Genomic DNA, 18,856 nt, shown 5'->3' with positions numbered 1-18,856 from the left:
ATATCACCACCCATTTTATGCCATTGGCCTGTTTAAAGGTTACATATGTAAACATGGCTTTAAAACAAATATATGCAGGTTACAAATAAATTAACACAAAAAGTACTAATTTTATAGTAAAAATAAAATCAAAATTCCAATAGAAGAAAAAGCACTAAGCATGATAACTGGAGAAATTTTAATTTTTTAAGCAATAATAACAAAATGTACAGTTTGTTTCCAGCATAGAACTTGCAATTACTTGAGGCAGTACATTTCCCTAGGCAGAGTTACTGGGACCCCATGTAAATTGAGTTAGGCATCTTGGCAAGTGCCCATGATCCCAATGAGGCAGAAGGCAAAAGTAAGAGGTCTGCAATCTAAGGCCAGCCCTGGAAAAAATCTTGAAACCCTATTAAAAAAAACAACTGAAGGGGCTGGGAATATGGCCTAGTGGCAAGAGTGCTTGCCTCATATACATGAAGCCCAGGGTTCGATTCCCCAGCACCACATATATAGAAAACGGCTGGAAGTGGCGCTGTGGCTCAAGTGGTAGAGTGCTGGACTTGAGCAAAAAGAACCCAGGGACAGTGCTCAGGCCCTGAATCCAAGGCCCAGAACTGGCCAAAAAAACAAACAAACAGACAAAAAATGAAGTAAATAGGAGCTGGGAACATGGCTCACGTGGTACAGTACCTGTCTAGTAAGCACAAAGGCCTGAGTTCCAACTCCAGTAGGGAAAAAAAAATCACTACTTGATGTTTGATTCTGTATTTACTCATTCACTTCACTTGCTATGTAATAAACATTTCTAAGGTTAAAGATTTTGCCTTTCTTCCTTAATGTCTTTCTTGATACCTAGATAATATAGTAGGAGCAGAAGAAGTATTTATGGAATCAATTAATGTTATGTAACAAAAATAATTGCTATTGTTCCCTTGACTACCTTGTGAAGATGAATTTTAATAATTGAAATAGTACTTTTTACCATTTTAATGTTCTACAAGTAACTCCACAAGAGGGAATTGACTCAACTGCATCTCAGATAGATTTCAGTATGATTTCAAGATCCCAATGATTTTTTTCAAGTTTTAAAAGTAATAACACATACTTCTATAGAAAATGAGAATAAATTATAAAAAATATCATAATGCTGATTTTAAGACAAGTTTGCCACAAAACACAGTCTTACCAGTTGGCGTGGCGAAATAAGCTTTACTAGCTAATCATCCCTAATGTCTGAGTCAAAGCTTGCAAGATAATAAAAAACAAACCAAGGAATGAAGGAGAGCTAAATTTGAGTAATCTTTATTCGTACTGTGCAGCTGTTTCCTTGCCCTCTTTGTTTTATCGGTCCCCTGTCATCAGTGAACCAAGCAGAACACTGTAGTCATTAATGAAGTGGGTAGGTGGCTTTCTGATCCATTCCAGGAAGTCACCCCAGGGAAATTCCCAAATCTTTTCAGACAAAACCAAACTACTGATTTCTTATCTGACTGGAAATAAACTTGTGATTCACCTGCAGATGAATCACAGTTTATTCTGAGACTGGATTTCTAGTAAGAAGATGAAATCCTCTTTGGAAAGGAATATATCTTTCACAGTATGGAAGTCAAAGAAATGATAGAGACAAGTATTCTCTAAAGAAAGCAGGGCTTTCCTAGGTAGCACACTTTCCCAAGTTCAACCAGAGCACCATTCTGGAGCTAAATAGTTTAGTGTGAACTTGGACCACCTCAAGATCCATGATCTCACACAGTTTATATGACCTTTCTGTATTCCAGTTTCCTCATTTGTGGAATAGAGGACAAAGAGAACCTGAAAATATTATAGTGAGAATTCTATAAATTAACAGATACTTTGGAGAAATATCAGTATGCATGGAATGCCTGCCTACTTAACTGTTAGATAGACTGTAAAATATGGACTGCTCCCTGTTCTTCAAAGTAGATGATGTTGGGCAAGTGACTTTAAACCTCTGTATCCCAATTTCTCCCTTTGTAAATCATAGGTAATATTTACTTCAGTAGGATCATGTGAAGATTAACTGGCTTAACATAATGCCCTTAGAACAGTCACTGACATGTAGAAAACATTATAAAATGAATCTAATAATAACAATTATTACTACTACTATTGTTATCATCTTGAGTTACAATTCAGTCCAAGAATTTTATAGCATTGACCTCATTGCCTATTGCTTATTTGATTACTATTTCTTAAGCCTGCTTACTACTCTCTTTCCTAAAGGTGGTGCTTTCCTAAAGCAATTGTGACTTCCGAAAAATCTATTCCTGGCACTGTGACCTCATCTTTTTCTTGATCTCTTGGTAATCATCACTTTAATATGTCCATTATTAACTCTTAGGAAGACGATTCCTAAAGCTTAACCAGTAGTACAGGCCTGAGGAACTCGAGTATTGCCTGAACATGATGTTCCTCATTTTTTAGGCTCTACCAGTACAGAACAATTTCTTTATTTCTTCTAAGAGTTTTCCTCTTTTTCATTCTTGTCCTATATGCCCTCACTCATCTCCTTCCATTCTTTATGTCTAAAGGCTCAGGTCCACCCAGAACCTGTGAGTTTGACCTTATTTGAAAAATGAATCTTTGCAGATGTAGTAAATTAAAGTGAAGTGATACTGGATTTAGCGATCATCCTGATATCTGTACACAGAAAATGAGATTCCATGCTGTGGCTGATCTCTTTAGGGATTAAGCCTCAGTTCTCTGCCCTTTACATAGGGCTAGTACTCTTGAACTCCTCTTGAACTACCACTCAAGCCTAGTTTTTGTTGTTGATGTTGTTTTGTGCTGGTCCTGAGGCATGAAGACAGGGCCTGGTTACAGTCCCTAAGCTATTTTTACTCAAGGCTAGCCATTTACCACTTGAGTCATTGCTCCACTTTCAGCGTGTATGTGTGTGTGTGTGTGTGTGTGTGTGTGCATGATTAATTAATGATAAAGAGTTTCATAGACTTTCCTGCCCAGTTGGCTTCCAATCCAGATCCTCAGATCTCAGTCTCCTGAGAAGCTAGGATTACAGGCATGAGCCACTGGCACCCTGGCTTTTGGCTGATTGTTTTGGAGATGGAATGTCAAGGCTTTTTCTGCCTGAACTGGCTTTGAACTCAAGATGCTCCAGATGTCAGGCTCCTAAGTAGCTAGGATTACAAGCACAATAACCTGTTGTGCTCCTTGTCTCTCATCTGATACAATGGTTTTCACCTAACAGGTAGAATCCAGAACTGGACTTGTGGACCAAAATTCTTCAGATGTCATTTAAATCCTCAGTTCCTCGACAGTCTCTTTTTTTCCTCAGGGGCATCCACACTTCATATCAGGACAGTGCTTAGTTTCTAACTATAGGCAGAGAGACCTGGGATCACAGGAAATGTAAAGGAAGAATTCTTTTTTTTTTTTTTTTTTTTTTTTTGGCCACTCCTGGGCCTTGGACTCAGGGCCTGAGCACTGTCCCTGGCTTCTTTTTGCTCAAGGTTAGCAATCTGCCACTTGAGCCACAGCGACACTTCTGGCCGTTTTCTGTATATGTGGCGCTGGGGAATTGAACCCAGGGCACTCTTGCCACTAGGCCATATCCCCAGCCCAGGAAGAATTCTTTAAGTGGTACATTTTCCTGGCTTCTTGTTGCCTCCCACCCCACCCCAGTCCAATGGCGTTGTGGAAAGTTGATGTAATGTTTCTTTGGGATATAATCTGGCAAATTTAAGTTTGTCTCCCAGGATGTACTACAGTGAGAGAGGGTTTGGCAAGGAACAATGATGGGAATGAGATGGGAAGGCTTAGCCTTATTTGGCTTCTGCTATATATGAAGCATTTGTTGCAGGAGTGGGGGGGGGTGTAGGCGGGAGGCAGACATTACATTAAGCAAAATACACAATTTCAATTCTCTCAAAGGAATTGGAACGACCGGCCAATCCCACAAGCCAGGCAGGATAGGTGGGCTCTCCACTCTCCCTTAAGATAGGTTAATGAAGCAGAGTCCCAATGGCTCAGGGCCTATAAACCTAGCAACTCAGTGAGGCTGAGATCTGAGGATCACAGCTCAAAGCCAGCCAGGGCAGGAAAGCCCTTGATCTGTTTATCTTCAATTAAACACACACACACACACTGGCAGGAGAGCTGCCAACTTCGTCGGCTCAAGTGGTAGAGCGCAAAGCACCCAGGCCCAGGGTTCAAGCTCTCAGACTGGGACAAATGAAAAGAGGATAAGAGAAGAAGGGACAGAAAATGAAAAAAAGCCAGAGAGAAAAAGAAACAAAGAAAATGCTGTTGGGTGGGGGGAGAGGGGTGTTGCATCCTAGGTGAGCAAAGCGCAACTACATGCACACGCCTGCGCACTAAGCTCCAAGCGCAGCTCTCGCTTCTGCGCGTGTCGGGCGCTCCTCCGTGCACGCCGCGTTCCCGCGCCGGGCACAGTGCGCAGGCGTCAGAAGAGCTGTCTGGAGCGCATGGCGGCGCCTGGCATGGCGGCACCGAGCGTGCTGCGGGGCCTGGCAGTGGCTGGCGGAGGCGAGAGCAGCGACAGTGAAGATGACGGCTGGGAGATTGGGTGTCTGGATCGGACGTCTCAGGTAAGCGAAGAGGTCTGGTGTCGACCTCGAAGGCTGAGGCCTAGTCTGGTGTGCTGAGGCGAGGCCTGGCCTGGTGTTTCTAAATATGGACGTTTGGCCTTGAGGCAAACCAGTAAAATTCTCCTCTTGTTTCCCAGTTGCTTTTTTTTTTTTTCTCTTTTCTCCCCCTCAATGGATGCAGTTCTCTGGAAGGTGAAGTTAGCTGTTTACATTGCGTTTGAGTTGACCATTAACTACCACCTTTCTTTTGTCCCAAAGGCAGCAGGGCTGGGAAGCCATCCTCCCACCACCTTCACTACCCCGTGGGGAGCTGGGACGGCAGCCTCCCTCCCCCACCACCCTGCTAGGCTTCACGTGATTTCTTTTTAAGAGTTTTGGGGGTCCCAAACGGAGGCAAAACAACGGGGAACAAATGTAGCCTTGGTACTCACCAGATAATGTGTTGAAAATGAACTATATAGCTGGGGGGGGGGGGGGGGAGGGAAGAGACAGGAGGGAAAAACTGGGAAAGAGCAAGCGAAGTGGAGACATTGTCCAAAAAGTAATGTACTCATTGCCTGACTTGTGAAACGGTAACCCCTCTGTACATCACCTTTATAATAACAATAAAAAGTGTTTAAAGTGACAATGAAAAAAATAAGAAAAGTTACAATGAAAAAAAGAAAGGCAAATCTTATCCAAGCATCATCATAATATCATCATCAGTCATGAGAGCTCTTTTGTTCAAGGCTAATGCTCTACCACTTGAGCCATAGCAGCCACTTCCGGTTCTCTGATGGTTAATCCGAGATAAGAGTCTCATGGACTTTCCTGCCCAGGCTGGCTTTGAACCTCGATCCTCAGATCTCAAACCTCGGTCCTCAGATCTCAACCTCCTGAGTAGCTAGGATTCCAGGCATGAGCTATTGACACCCATCTCCAAGTATTATTTCCTGATGGCAACAGTAATGAAACTAACTAAAATGTTAACTTTCTGCATCTTTTTTTTAGAAATTCAGAAGGCCATTACCAGTTGAAGAAAAAACTGAAGCATTTAAGAAAGCATTGACCACAGGAGATATTTCCTTAGTGGAGGAGCTCCTAGATTCTGGTGAGAGTTAAGGATAGTGTCAAGTGAATGAAGTTAAGTTCATTAGCTTCCTAATTTTAAAAGGTTGGTGGTATGTTTCTGATAGAAACAATCTTAAGTGTCCATAGATTATTTGTACACGTCTTCATTGGATCTGGAATAATGATTACTGCTTACGGTCCTCTTTGTGTACTCATATTTGGATTATTATCCAATATCATTCCCTCAGATCTGCTTCAGGAATCATAGTGACTAATCCTACCACCACTATCAAAACTTCTTCCTCCTTGCCCTACCCCTGATTCCCCACCCCCCAATTGTATTGCATACTGACAATGGTTCCTTAGGAAAGTTGCTTCAGTAACTTCCAGTGCATCAATCTATTTATGTAAAATACTATTCTGTCTGGGCTCCCATATGCTCTTCTGTGGATTAAGTGAAATATTTTCAATTACTTTCACATACAAGTTAAGTTATTGACTATAATGACTGAAGCTATTAAAAACTATCCCAGGCACTCAAAAGATACAAACCATAAATGTAGATACCAAGTAAAATAAATGTAGATATAAAACATAGATACCAAGCTGTTTCTCTTTAAAAGGCTGCCAATGATAGCATATGAATGAATTTTTTAAGATCATGTCCCTAGTACTATAATCGATAGTACTACCAAAAATGTGGTGGTAAAAGTGGGAAGGAAAAGATGTAAAGAAAAAGAGAAGGATGTATGGCACTTAGTATAAAATATCTTAGTAATCATCACCTAATAATGTACTTGTGAGAACCAAAGTAAGGTATCTTTCTACTAATACCTGTATACTTGTGCTTAATATTGGTTTCATTTTTATGGTCAATGCTGGACTTGAACTCAATGCTTTGCACTCTTGTTCAGCTTGCTTGCTCCACTGGAACTCTACTTAAGCCAGTGAGGCTTTTTGTTGATTATGTTAGATTATGGAGTCGCTAGAAGTTTTCTGTCCCACCTGGTTTTAAACAGATCCTCTGGATGAACCATCAGTACCCAGCCTTGTTTTCTTCTGATGGTGCTTGAATTCATGGCTTCATGCTTGCTGAGCCTGCTTGCTCATCTGGCCCTCAACACTTGAGCCACACTGCTAGCCCTTTTATTAGCTTTTGGAAATGAGATTGTATATTTTGTCAGTTAAAACCAAGCTTCAAATGGTTAACTAAAATACTTACATAGCAGTAGTTTCTGTTTAAGACACTAAAATCCCCACATGTGCCTGTCATTCATATCAACTAGTAATCCTTTAAGGTCCTCCATTAGCTTCATTGTACCTAATCCCTCTATACTGTGCTGTATTAAATACAAGTAGAGGCAGCTAACACACACATAAATATCTGTATGTATATGTATACATGTATGTATAGATAGGTGATTTAGTGTTTTCTCTCAGTATTGATCACACAACTACTAATTAAATGAGACAATTGGGAATTAGACACACATGATCCTAGTGTTTCCACAGGAAAAAAGTGAATTCTTCTAAGTTTGCAGTTTCTTTAGTGATCTGACCTTTATCTTTGTTACTGGGATAGTTATTTTATTTTTTTCAATTTTTTATTATCAAACTGATAGTACAGTGAGGTTACAGTTTCATACGTTAGGCATTGGATACATTTCTTGTACTGTTTGTTACCTTGTCCCTCATACCCCCCTCCCCCTTCCCCCTTTCTCTTTCCCCCCCTGAGGTGTTCAGTTCACTTACACCAGTTTTGCAAGTATTGCTTTTGTAGTTGTTTGTCTTTTTTTTTTACCCTGTGTCTCTCAATTTTGGTATTCCCTTTCAATTTCCTAGTTCCGATACCAGTATACACGGTTTCCAATATACTCAGATAAGATTACAGAGATAGTATAGGTACAACCACAGGAAGGTGATACAAGAACATCATCAATAATAGATGCTACAGATACACATGGGTCGTTGAAAGTAGTTAAAACTGTGATATAACAATTGTTTCCATAACATGGAGTTCATTTCACTTAGCATCATCTTATGTGTTCATAAGGGTATAGCTATTGAGCCTTGTGATGCTCTGCTATGACTTGCCTAAACCTGTACTAATTATTCCCAATAGGGGAGACCATAGAGTCCATGTTTCTTTGGGTCTGGCTCACTTCACTTAGTATAATTTTTTCCAAGTCCTTCCATTTCCTTACAAATGGGACAATGTCATTCTTTCTGATAGAGGCATAAAATTCCATTGTGTATATGTACCACATTTTCCTGATCCATTCATCTACTGAGGGGCATCTGGGTTGGTTCCAGATTCTCGCTATGACAAATTGTGCTGCGATGAACATTGTTGTGCTGGTGGCATTACTGTGATTTTGTTTGTGGTCTTTTGGATAGATACCCAAAGGTGGGGCTGCTGGGTCATAGGGGAGTTCTATATTTAGCCTTCTGAGGAATCTCCATACTGCTTTCCAGAGTGGCTGAACCAGTTTACATTGGGATAGTTATTTTAAAGACTTTTTTAAAAGCCAGTGAATTATAAAAAGCATTTTACATCCAAGTTTCTGTTTTTAAACAAAAACATTCTCTTTTCCTTCTTTTCATCAGATTAGCAGTTGTTTCTAAAGTTAGTGGAGTTGCCACTTAAATTTTGATCTCCTTGAAGAAAAGGCTTATGTTAATTTAATGGGCTGTGTTTCTTGCCTTATTTTATGGTTATCCTTGTATGACAACCTTTTTGCTCCTCACCAATTTTAGATCAGTATAGCCTTTTTTTTCAATATAGATGACCAAACCATATAGTGTTTTTGAAAATCATATCATTCTGAGGATTTGTACTATTAAAAATTTGAAATATTAAGGTGAAGTGATTCTTATCCTTACTTCACAGTCGTTATCTATTCATTCCTGTCTGAATAATGGCTATTTAAAAACTTTATCTTACTGAGCTGAAATAGCTCACACCAGTAATTCTAGCTACTCAAGATGTTGAGTTTTGGAGTTTTGGTTCAAAGCCAGCCCAGACAAATCCAAGAGTCTCTTACCTCCAGCTAAGCAGCAAAGAAGCTGGAACTAGAGGCATGGTTCACATGGTAATATTCCAGCCATGAGGGAGAAAGCTGATTAACATTGTGAGTCTCTAAGTTCAAGCTTTGTAACCAAGGCGTTTTAAATAAGGTACACTTTTTTTGTGTCATGAGGTTAGAATTCAAAGCCTGGATACTCCATAACCTAAGCTTTTTTTTGTTTTGTTTTTAAGGCTAGCAGTGCTCTAACACTTTGATCCACATTACCACTTCCAGTTTCCTGGTGGTTAATTAACGATAAGAGTCTCAGAAACTTTCCTGCCTGGGCTGGCTTTGAAACACAATCCTCTAATCTCAGCTTTCTGAGTGGCTAGGATTACAGGAGTGAGCCACCAGCACCCATCTATAAAGTACAACATGATAGTGATTTTTGGTTTACACTTTTTTTTTAATCACCTCTCTTCTTCAAAGTAATTTTAAATTCTGTTCTTTGAATATCCTTTTATTTTCCTTCCATTTCTCCTCTTTACCCTATGTCTCCCTGTCTCTCTCTTACCTACTACCCTTTATTATTTTTTCTACTTATACCTATGTACTTATTACTAGCTTTTCTTTTCTTTCTTCCTATTTTTTTTCTTTTTTTTTTTGGCCTATTTCAGGCTTGAACTCTCTGCCTTGAGCACTTGGTCTGCTTGTTTGGTCATGGGTGGTACTCTACAATTTGAGCTATTCCACAAGCTTGTTTTTTTTTTTTTTCTTGTTTGTTTTGAGAATAAGTCTCCAGGACTTTTCTGACCTTGCTGGCTTTGAACTACAGTTATCCAGGTCTCAGCCTCCTGAATAGAGAGGATCATAGGCATTAGCTACCAGCACCTGGATCTTAGGTTACCTTCTAATATACTTCTAACCTCATATTGGTCTTCCCCCATTCTATCTCATTATCAAAAATACTATAATGAAGTAATGCATTGTCTTTATAATACAAATATGTAATTATATTAATCTCTGGATCATAAACTGTAATTTTCATTTCATAAAAGAATTTCTATACTCAGATTCTTTTGTTTTATCTTCCGCCATTCACTCATGGGTTAAGTTTGTGTTGGGGAGAAAGTTAAAATATATTTTAGAGATATGTGTGTTATTTGCAAACATGTATGATGATTCTGCCCTGAATATCATTCTTCAAAGACATACTATCTCGTGGAGAAAACAAAGATGGCATATAAATACCTGTTATACTAGAGATATTTTGTGTGTGTGTGTGTGTGTCCCAATATAACTTTTTCTGAGGCCACTACTATAAAGAAATTCTTTTGTAGAATAAACTGCATGATATTTATTGCTATACAGGTATACTTCCCACATATTGATGTGAAAGTAAGGTTGTTTTGTCTTTTTTGTTATGTTTTGTTTTTACTTTGGCTGTTGTTGTTGGTGAAGTTTTAAAATTTGTTTTTAAATTGACAGGTATTAATGTAGATTCCAGTTTCCGCTATGGATGGACACCTCTTATGTATGCTGCCAGCATTGCCAACGTAGAATTGGTTAGATTCCTTTTGGACAGAGGTGCTAATGCAAGCTTTAGTAAGGGTAAGATGTTTTATATTTTGGTGCCAGTACTGGTGCTTGAACTCAGGACGTTGAGCTCTAACTTAGCTTTTCCCTTGCACTTGCTATTCTACCACTTGAGCCAGGCTTTTCACTGTTACATTGAAAAAGTTACAGATTTTTACTGATTAATTGGAGATAAGAATCCCTCAGATTTGTCTGCTTGATGTAGCTTGATACTTAGATTTCAGCCTTTTGAGTAGAGCTAGGATTATAGGCATGATTCATAAACATCCAATTTACAGAGAAGGCATTGAGGAAATTTGACTGATTATGGTTTTACTATGATCTTTTTATTTCTAACCAGCAATGTGAAAAAATTAAAGCAGTTTGAAAAACCCCTTAGTTGTATTAGGTCAATAGTGAACAAAATGAAGTTAAAAACCTACGTTTCGAAAAACTCCAAGAAGATTGATTCCAAATGTTATCTTTATAATGTATACTTTATAATTTATATATTTAACTTCTGTGCCAGACATTTTTGACAATTTTCTTTTCTTTTCCTTTGCCAGTCCTGGGGCTTGAACTCAGGGCCTGGGCACTGTCCCTGAGCCTCTTTGTGATCAAGGCTAGCCCTCTTATCACTTGAGCCACAGTGCCACATCTGGCTTTTTCTGAGTAGTTTATTGGATATAAGAGTGTCACGGACTTTCCTGCCAGGGCTGGCTTTGAACAGCGATCCTCAGGTCTCAGCCTCCCGAGTAGCTGGAATAACGGGGTGAGCCACTGGCACCCTGAAGTTTTGACAGTTTTTAAAAGAACAATGTATTATAAGAAACATTAAGTTAATTGTTTTTTTTATAAAATTACTTTGTAATTAGTCTGTTGAGGTAAACTGAATACAATAATTGAAGTTGTTTCAGACATTGACATTACTAAGTAATTTACACTCAGTAATGCTATAAGTCCTTTTAAAGAGCAAGAATACATGTATAAATATAGTGTCTGTATATTTAGTTATTGATTCATTATTTTGATGTTTTAATTGTAATTCAGATACAGATTTTATTTTAGAGTTAATTTTAATATTAAATTTTAACTACATTATATATTTGCCAAACCATCTCTATTCTGTTATGTTGTGTATAAAAGTTCCTGCCTTGGTTATATACTTACTTAAGTGTTTCTTTTTACTGTTTCATTTTAAATTATTATTCAGTGAAAGCTGTGCTTGAGAGTCAGAGTTTTTTAATATCACCTTTACAATAACAATAAAACTACATTAAAAAGATTTAGAGTTTTGAAAGTAAATATTATTCTCAGCTACTTGGGAGCTAAAGATCAGGAAGAGTGTGATTTGAAGACAGTTTATGCAAAAAAGTTAGTGATACCCCTATATCAATCAATAAGCTGTCCATGGTGGCACTGTGGTTCTTGCTATGCAGGAAGATGTAGATGATGGTCAGGGGGTAACTAGGCTTATGCTGGACCCTGGCAAAAACCCCAGGGCTGGGGTATGGCTCAAGTGTAAAGGGCCTGCCTATGAAGTGTGAGACTGTTTAAATTCAGCACCACATATATGTGTATATATATAATACTCAAAATGTTTATCATTTTCTTCCATTTTTTCCCATAATCAAAGAATACTTTGGTGTAAAACATTTTACTTTTAATTTTTTTTTCATGTTACCTTTTTAGAGTATATATACATATATATACAAAAATTTCATGTGTCACAATCGCCCATTTGATAAAGAAAGTTGGTGTTCATTTCATTAATATGAAGTGATCATGGGAATTATAGTGTATTAATGTAGAAGTGGGGAAAGACTATGTTATGTCAGTATTGGACCTCCAATCTAAAACATAAATTCCTGAGTTCTTAATTGAGAAATGTTTTTATGTGTTATTTTTTTTATTTTTTTTTATTTTTTGGCCAGTCCTGGGCCTTGGACTCAGGGCCTGAGCACTGTCCCTGGCTTCTTCCCGCTCAAGGCTAGCACTCTGCCACTTGAGCCACAGGGCTGCTTCTGGCCGTTTTCTGTATATGTGGTGCTGGGGAATCGAACCTAGGGCCTCGTGTATCCGAGGCAGGCACTCTTGCCACTAGGCTATATCCCCAGCCCTTTTTATGTGTTATTAATACACCCTCTTCTCCCCTGATGCCATAGGATCCAATGGAAGAATGAGTTTTAAGAAATAGGATGAGTTCAAAGAGATCAAGTAAAGAACTGAAAAGATACCAGTGAAAGTGGCAGTTAATGGTAGTTTCAGTAGGGAAGCTAACAAGGCATATTTCAGGCATTGTCAAATAAGTGACAGAGTGAAATCAGAGACAATAGATTTTCTTCCCAGTCAGGAGTTCAGCTACACAAATTTTAACCCATCAAAAGTTGTTCATAATCAGGACTGTGGTGTAATCACATTCTGGGTTTTGTTTGTTTGTTTGTTTTGTTTTTTGAAACAGGATTGTGTATGCACAGCCCAAACTAGTGGGAACACATGTAACCCAGGGTGGGAGCCCAGGCTCTCTTTGAACTTGAAATCCTCTTTCCTTAACCTCCTGTGCTGAAATTATAAGCATGAACTACTATGCCTGGCTAACCACTTTGTGTTCTCCTGAAGAAATGGAAATTGGAGAAAGAAGTTAATATATGTGCTTTCCACCTGGAAGGGTTTTTATCTGTAATCTCCTGTTTTGTGAAGTGTGCCAAGAGATATATCTGGGAAGAGGTAGCTTCTTAATGTGTAAGGACTTTTTTCTCTTGCTTTTTATTCACTGTAGATAAACTTACTATTTTGATAACGGCCTGTTCAGCTCGTGGCTCAGAAGAACAGATTTTGAAATGTGTAGAGCTGCTACTTTCAAGAAATGCTGACCCAAATATTGCTTGTAGGTAAGAGCTTTACTATCTATTCAAAGACACTTTCCTTTGACTATCACCTTGCTAATTAATCATTTGATACTGTGAATTTTAAAACTCATGAATAATGTATATTTACTTGGCCAAATGATTGATGAAAATAGACTTTCTTAATGTTTTGGAGGATGTTAAAAGAATTTGGAATGTGATCCAGGTGCTGATGGTTCACACCTGTAATCCTAGCTACTCGGGAGGCTGAGATCTGAGGATCATGGTTCAAAGCAGCCAGGGTAGGAAATTAACTCCAGTTAACCACCAGCAAACCGGAAGTGATGCTAAGTGGCTCAGAGTGGTAGAGGACAGCACCAGGTCCTAATTTCAAGTCCCACGATCTACAAAATGAAGAAACAGAGAATTGGAATGTAAAAGAGGACAATAAATTATGATTTATTGTGAGTCATAGACTAGAATATCAATACAATAGTAAGACATCGTAAGTATTTTCTCCCTATAACACTTTGCAACTCTAAAAAATTGTGAGAAAGTATATTGAAGTGTTTGATTTTCCTAAGACTTCCTGATTTACCTGTAATTAGGTACCAATTTAATTGTTTTGCCAATTTATTAAGTAATAACATGCATAATATAACCTTGAAATACAAGGAAAATGATGTGGCATTTTAATTTCAGTAGATGTTTTATTATAATTGATAAGCTAGGACACATAAACCAGTGCCCAAGGTTTTGATGTAATCATTGTATGATGATTAACTGGTTGAATGTTATTGTCTGTTTTAATAAGCAGCAGAAACCCTGGGAAAAATGTTGCTTTCTGTCTCAGATTATAAATTTAGTTATAAATGTCACTGAAACAGCTTTGCAGATTAAGTACAATACTGGCTTTCAGTATTAACTTGTTTTCTAGTATTAAGTAAATGTGTAACATAATCTTTTGAAAACATAGAAGTCACAAAAACATTCTTGCAAAACAATTTTAAAATAGCTAATTTACAAAAGCATTACTAGAGCTAAAGGTGTGACTCAGTGATAGAATGTCTGGCTACCCAGCATGAGGCTCTGAGTTCAAACCTTAATACCGAGAAGGAAAAAAAAAAAGAAAATGTTACCAGAAATTTCCCTCTGTCTTGTGATTTTTTTTCCTAACCAACTTAAACTCATAAATAATACATTTTTTATCATAAAAATATCATTTAACATGCATACACACAGGCACACACATACATACAGAGTTCTTTTAATTCAAAAATGAGCTTGGGATGTTGTCAGTACTTAATGAGTATACCTCTATTTAATAGTTACATAGAATTTATTAATGCACTGCAATTTACTGAACCATTACTGTGTTGATAGCATTTACATTGTGTACAATTTTTTTAAGTTTTTTGTTCCATGTTGGTAAAGAATAGCACTGGGTTATAACTCGGTGGCAAAGTGCTTGCTAGCAGGTGCAGTGCTCTGGGTTCGTGACCTAGTTCCATTAAAAAAAAAAGAATAAAAGGATATTGTCTCATGAGTCAGATTGCCAAGTTTTGATTTCCTCCTTTATCATTCACTAGCTCAGTAATTTTGAGGTATTTTTCTTCTTAGTTTTATTTTTATATCATGAAGATACAAATATTGCATTAAAAAGGAGGGCTTTTTTGTGCTTAGCCACTGAGCATGGAGTAAGGCTCTAAAATGTTTTTTACTAATAATGAAGGCAATAACATTATTACTGCATGCTAGTTCTATAGAGAGATTTCTAAAAGTAGAATTACTCAAATAGCTTATTATGTATTTAAAATGGACAAATAAATAGTCCTCAAAGTTTTTTTCTGCTTTACTCTGTAAACTATGTGAAGGGAGCATCCATTTTTAAAATGTTCTTGACATCTTGGTAAGCTTTAGTTGGATGGCTAAAAATGACCAAGTTAAGTTTTGTTTTATTTTTGCAATGCTGGGGATCAAACCTTGGGCCTAAGCAAGTGCTTCACCTCTGAGTTAGAAGCCTCTTCCAAGCATATAACACTTTTGTTATTTTTCTTTTTATAATTACATTTAATATAATATTTTTCATTATATATTGCTTGTCATCTTTTTTCAACCTCTTTATATATAAGAACTGATTTTATCTTTGTTAACGAGTTAGACTTGAGAGAAAAGGTTATGTTCTGTGTTCTGGTACTCAGGGCCTTGCACTCTGTTTTTGGCATTTCACTCACAGTTGGTAACCTACAACTTGAGCCATGCCTCTAGTTCTAATATTTTTTTTCTTGTTTAATTGGAGACAAGAGTCTCATGGATCTGTCTGCCCTAGCTGGCTTTGTATCTAGATCCTTTGACCTCAGCCTCCTAAGGATTGTAGGCGTGAACCACCAGCACTTAGCTTTTGTTAACAGCTTTACTTGTATGTAATGACAAGTATCTCACTTTTACTTTGCATACTTAATACATAGCATGAACATTGCCATTTATATACCTGGAAATCTACCTGGTCCTTTTCTTTCTTTTCTTTTTTTTTTTTTTTGGCCATTCCTGGGGCTTGGACTCAGGGCCTGAGCACTGTCCCTGGCTTCTTCTTGCTCAAGGCTAGCACTCTGCCACTTGAGCCATACCTGGTCCTTTTCTTAAAAATTATTTTTTTATTTTTATTGTCAAGATGATGTACAGAGGGGTTATATACATAAGGCAATAAGTACATTTCTTGTCAAACTTGTTACTTCCTCCCTCATTTTACTCCCACCTTCCCTCCTCCCCAATCTTCCCGCCCACCCCCCAGTAATACAGTTAGTTTGCAACATATTGTCTTGTGAAAACACAAAATGAAAAGGACACAGGTGAGAAAGCTAGTTAATGGAAATTTTTTAACACTACTCTCTCAAAACACATCTCCAGAAATCAAGATCATACATGCATACATAAAAACTTTCAAATAAAAAGTTTTAAATTCTGACTGTAAAATTAAAATTCATAGTTTTTTGATTTTTGGTTTTTTTATGCTGGTCCTGAGGCTTAAACTAAGGAACTGGGTGCTTTATCTAAGCTTTTGTGATCAAGCACTCTTCCACTTGAGCCACAGGTCCACTTCTAGCTTTTTTGGTAAATCACATGGACTTTCTTACCAGGGCTAGCTTCAAACTGCAGTCCTCAGATTTCAACCTCCTAAGTAGCTAGAACTCAATCATTAGCCACTGATGCACAGTTCAGTTTTCAATGTGATTTTTTTCTCTTAAATCTTGTATAAGAAAACCTTTCATATGTCATATTACATATGTCAAATTACATCATCCTAGATTACTGAAATAATGGTTTTCAAAATATAGGAATTTTTTTTCATTCTAGTAAAATTATCCTAAAGTACTAACAAATTTAGGAAACTATTACAGGAGTATTATATAATATGTTCTATTTAATATAGCATCTAATATATACTATATACTCATCTATTATGCATGTGACACATGAGTAATATATCATGAGTAGTATATAATTTGTTGTTTATAAATTACTGCATTATTCTTGGCAGTATTGTGATAACCATAAGTTTTCAATGAGTATACAAAAACGAAAATAATACCATATACCAATATATGAAGTTCTTTCTCTCATTTGTCATTTTATACATTATTCTAACTATGTTTTTATACAAAGTATAAATTTTCACTGTTAAAAGTTAAGGAAAGGGGGCTGGGGATATGGCCTAGTGGCAAGAGTGCTTGCCTCGTATACATGAGGCCCTGGGTTCGATTCCCCAGCACCACATATACACAAAATGGCCAGAAGGGGCGCTGTGGCTCAAGTGGCAGAGTTGCTAGCCTTGAGCAAGAAGAAGCCAGGGACAGTGCTCAGGCCCTGAGTCCAAGCCCCAGGACTGGCCAAAAAAAAAAGTTAAGGAAAACTGCCAGGTGCTAGTGGTTAGTGACTATAATCCTGGTTATTCAAAAGGCTGAGATCTAAGAATTGTAGTTCAAAGCCAGCCCAGACAGGAAAGTCAGTGAGATTCTTCTCTCCAATTAACTACCAAAAAGCCAAAAATAGCGCTGTAGTTCAAAGTGGTAAAACTAGCCTTGAGTATAAAAGCTCAGGGATAGTGCCTAAGGCGTGAGTTCAAGTCCCAGGAACAGCACACACACACACAAAAAGAAAATTATTTTGAGGTATTTCCACATCAGAAGTTCATATTAAGTCCTATTTGTTTTGTGACCTTAACAAGCCAGTGATTGTGAAGCTCCTTGATGCTGTCTTCTAAGAGAAATAGTAACTTTTTTTTGGATTCTGGGTGTTATTATAAACAGTAGTACAATTCTGTTTGCTTCCAGAAAATACTTCAACTGATGGAACAATATCTAGTCAGAAAATGATATGGTATGGTATGAACAAAGCTGGGTTTCAGGATTAGTCAGTTTTCTTTGTATTTACTTGAGTCATTCTTCCATTAACAGGTCATACATGCCTGCTTTATATTTCCTTAGTGTTACGGAAATAATGAAAATACTCCTTATATCTGGCTTTAGGTCAGTTTGTAGCCCATACCCTCAACATAAATTTGTATAAGGGTATGAAACTTAAATGCTTTGAAGACAAAAAGCTTAGCAGATCATTTTTCTGTAGGGTCACTTACTTTTCTTCTCCATCTAGATTCTTAATCTTTGAAGTTGTTGGTGCTATGGCAGCCCTGAACTCCCAACTTATGGTTCTAGAATTGTGAAAATGCCTATTGGTACTACTTCCTGCTAGTGCTCCCTAGGAATTGTCAGTTACCTCCGGGAACAATAAAATTGCCAAGACTATGTAGGATTTAATTCAACAAATTCTTTTTTACCTAGTATCTTGGCCTCTCATGGTCTCACAGACTTGGCTTTTCTTTATGTTTTGTCATTGTATCAAAATATGTGAGACAGGGTACATAGGGCATGAAAAGGTTTATATAACTCTTAGTTTTGAACATTCAAATCTATGGTACCTGTGCATCAGTTTTGTTCTTATGATGGCCCCAGTTAATGGCACATGGCAATATATAAAGAATCACACTCAAAACAGAAAGCAAAACTAAAGTACAGTCAGCTCAAACTTTTATAACAACTCTCATGAAAATTAAATAGAGTCAGCTTGGGGGCAAGAGAAGGGAAGAGGGAAAAACTGGGAGAAAATGAGGGAAGCAGTGACACTGTTCAGATGAAATGTACTCAGTACCTGACTTATGTAACTGTAACCCCTCTTTATAGCACCTTTACAATTACAAAAAAATTAATAGGGATCCCATGAGAATACTTAGATCCTGTTAACCCTAACTCTTAGATCCTGTTGACTCTCCCCCCATCTCTAGAGTTTCTGTGCAATCTCTTGTCCCTAGTACACACTGCACTTCCCAACACTAGAAAATTTGGTGGACACCTAAGCCATATTTAAGCCATACCAACCTTTCAATGTATTTGTATTGTATCAGCTTTCTAGCTTTGCTCAGTGCTGATGTGTTGAAAGTACTTTCCTTAGCTGGAGGTTAGATTTCCAATTCTTAGTATTTTATTGTTGCCAGGCCTTCAAAAATCTCCTGGATATAAGATGATTGTTGTAAAAGACAATACTTGAGTATATAATATAGAAATGTACATAAAATAAGTATACAAAGGCAATTTACTGTTAATACAAATAAATACCTTATTGTGAAACAATACTTGTTTTTCCCCTGTCTGGTTGAGTGTTTTATTTCTTCTTTTCTTTGTGTGCCCTCTAGTGGAAGTTTTATTGAAACGAAATAACCAGTAAGACTTAATAAAAAGCTCTGTATAAT

The 18,856-nt window shown here is 37.5% G+C and overlaps 1 protein-coding gene and 1 long non-coding RNA gene across 2 annotated transcripts in view; one reads left to right on the top strand and one right to left on the bottom strand.

Annotated features, from left to right (window-relative positions):
- Window positions 1-4,466: 4,466 nt before the first annotated feature.
- Asz1 (ankyrin repeat, SAM and basic leucine zipper domain containing 1) overlaps window positions 4,467-18,856 on the top strand; it is a 38,346-nt gene continuing 23,956 nt past the window's right edge. Inside the window, exons 1-4 of the mRNA XM_048337904.1 lie at window positions 4,467-4,574; window positions 5,565-5,664; window positions 10,121-10,243; window positions 12,987-13,098. Coding sequence (XP_048193861.1) covers window positions 4,467-4,574; window positions 5,565-5,664; window positions 10,121-10,243; window positions 12,987-13,098 — 443 coding nt within the window. The remainder of the gene's footprint in view (window positions 4,575-5,564; window positions 5,665-10,120; window positions 10,244-12,986; window positions 13,099-18,856) is intronic.
- Window positions 5,295-12,807, bottom strand: LOC125345857. The gene is made up of 3 exons (XR_007209805.1): window positions 12,793-12,807; window positions 7,725-7,729; window positions 5,295-5,419 (listed from the first exon to the last, which is right to left on the bottom strand). It is a non-coding gene; the product is annotated as an uncharacterized LOC125345857 (long non-coding RNA).

The sequence above is a fragment of the Perognathus longimembris genome, chromosome 2 (genome assembly GCF_023159225.1).
Source record: "Perognathus longimembris pacificus isolate PPM17 chromosome 2, ASM2315922v1, whole genome shotgun sequence".
NCBI lineage: Eukaryota > Metazoa > Chordata > Mammalia > Rodentia > Heteromyidae > Perognathus > Perognathus longimembris.
The sequence above is the reverse complement of the archived record's forward strand: the minus strand, read 5'-3'. Positions and strand labels throughout refer to the sequence as shown.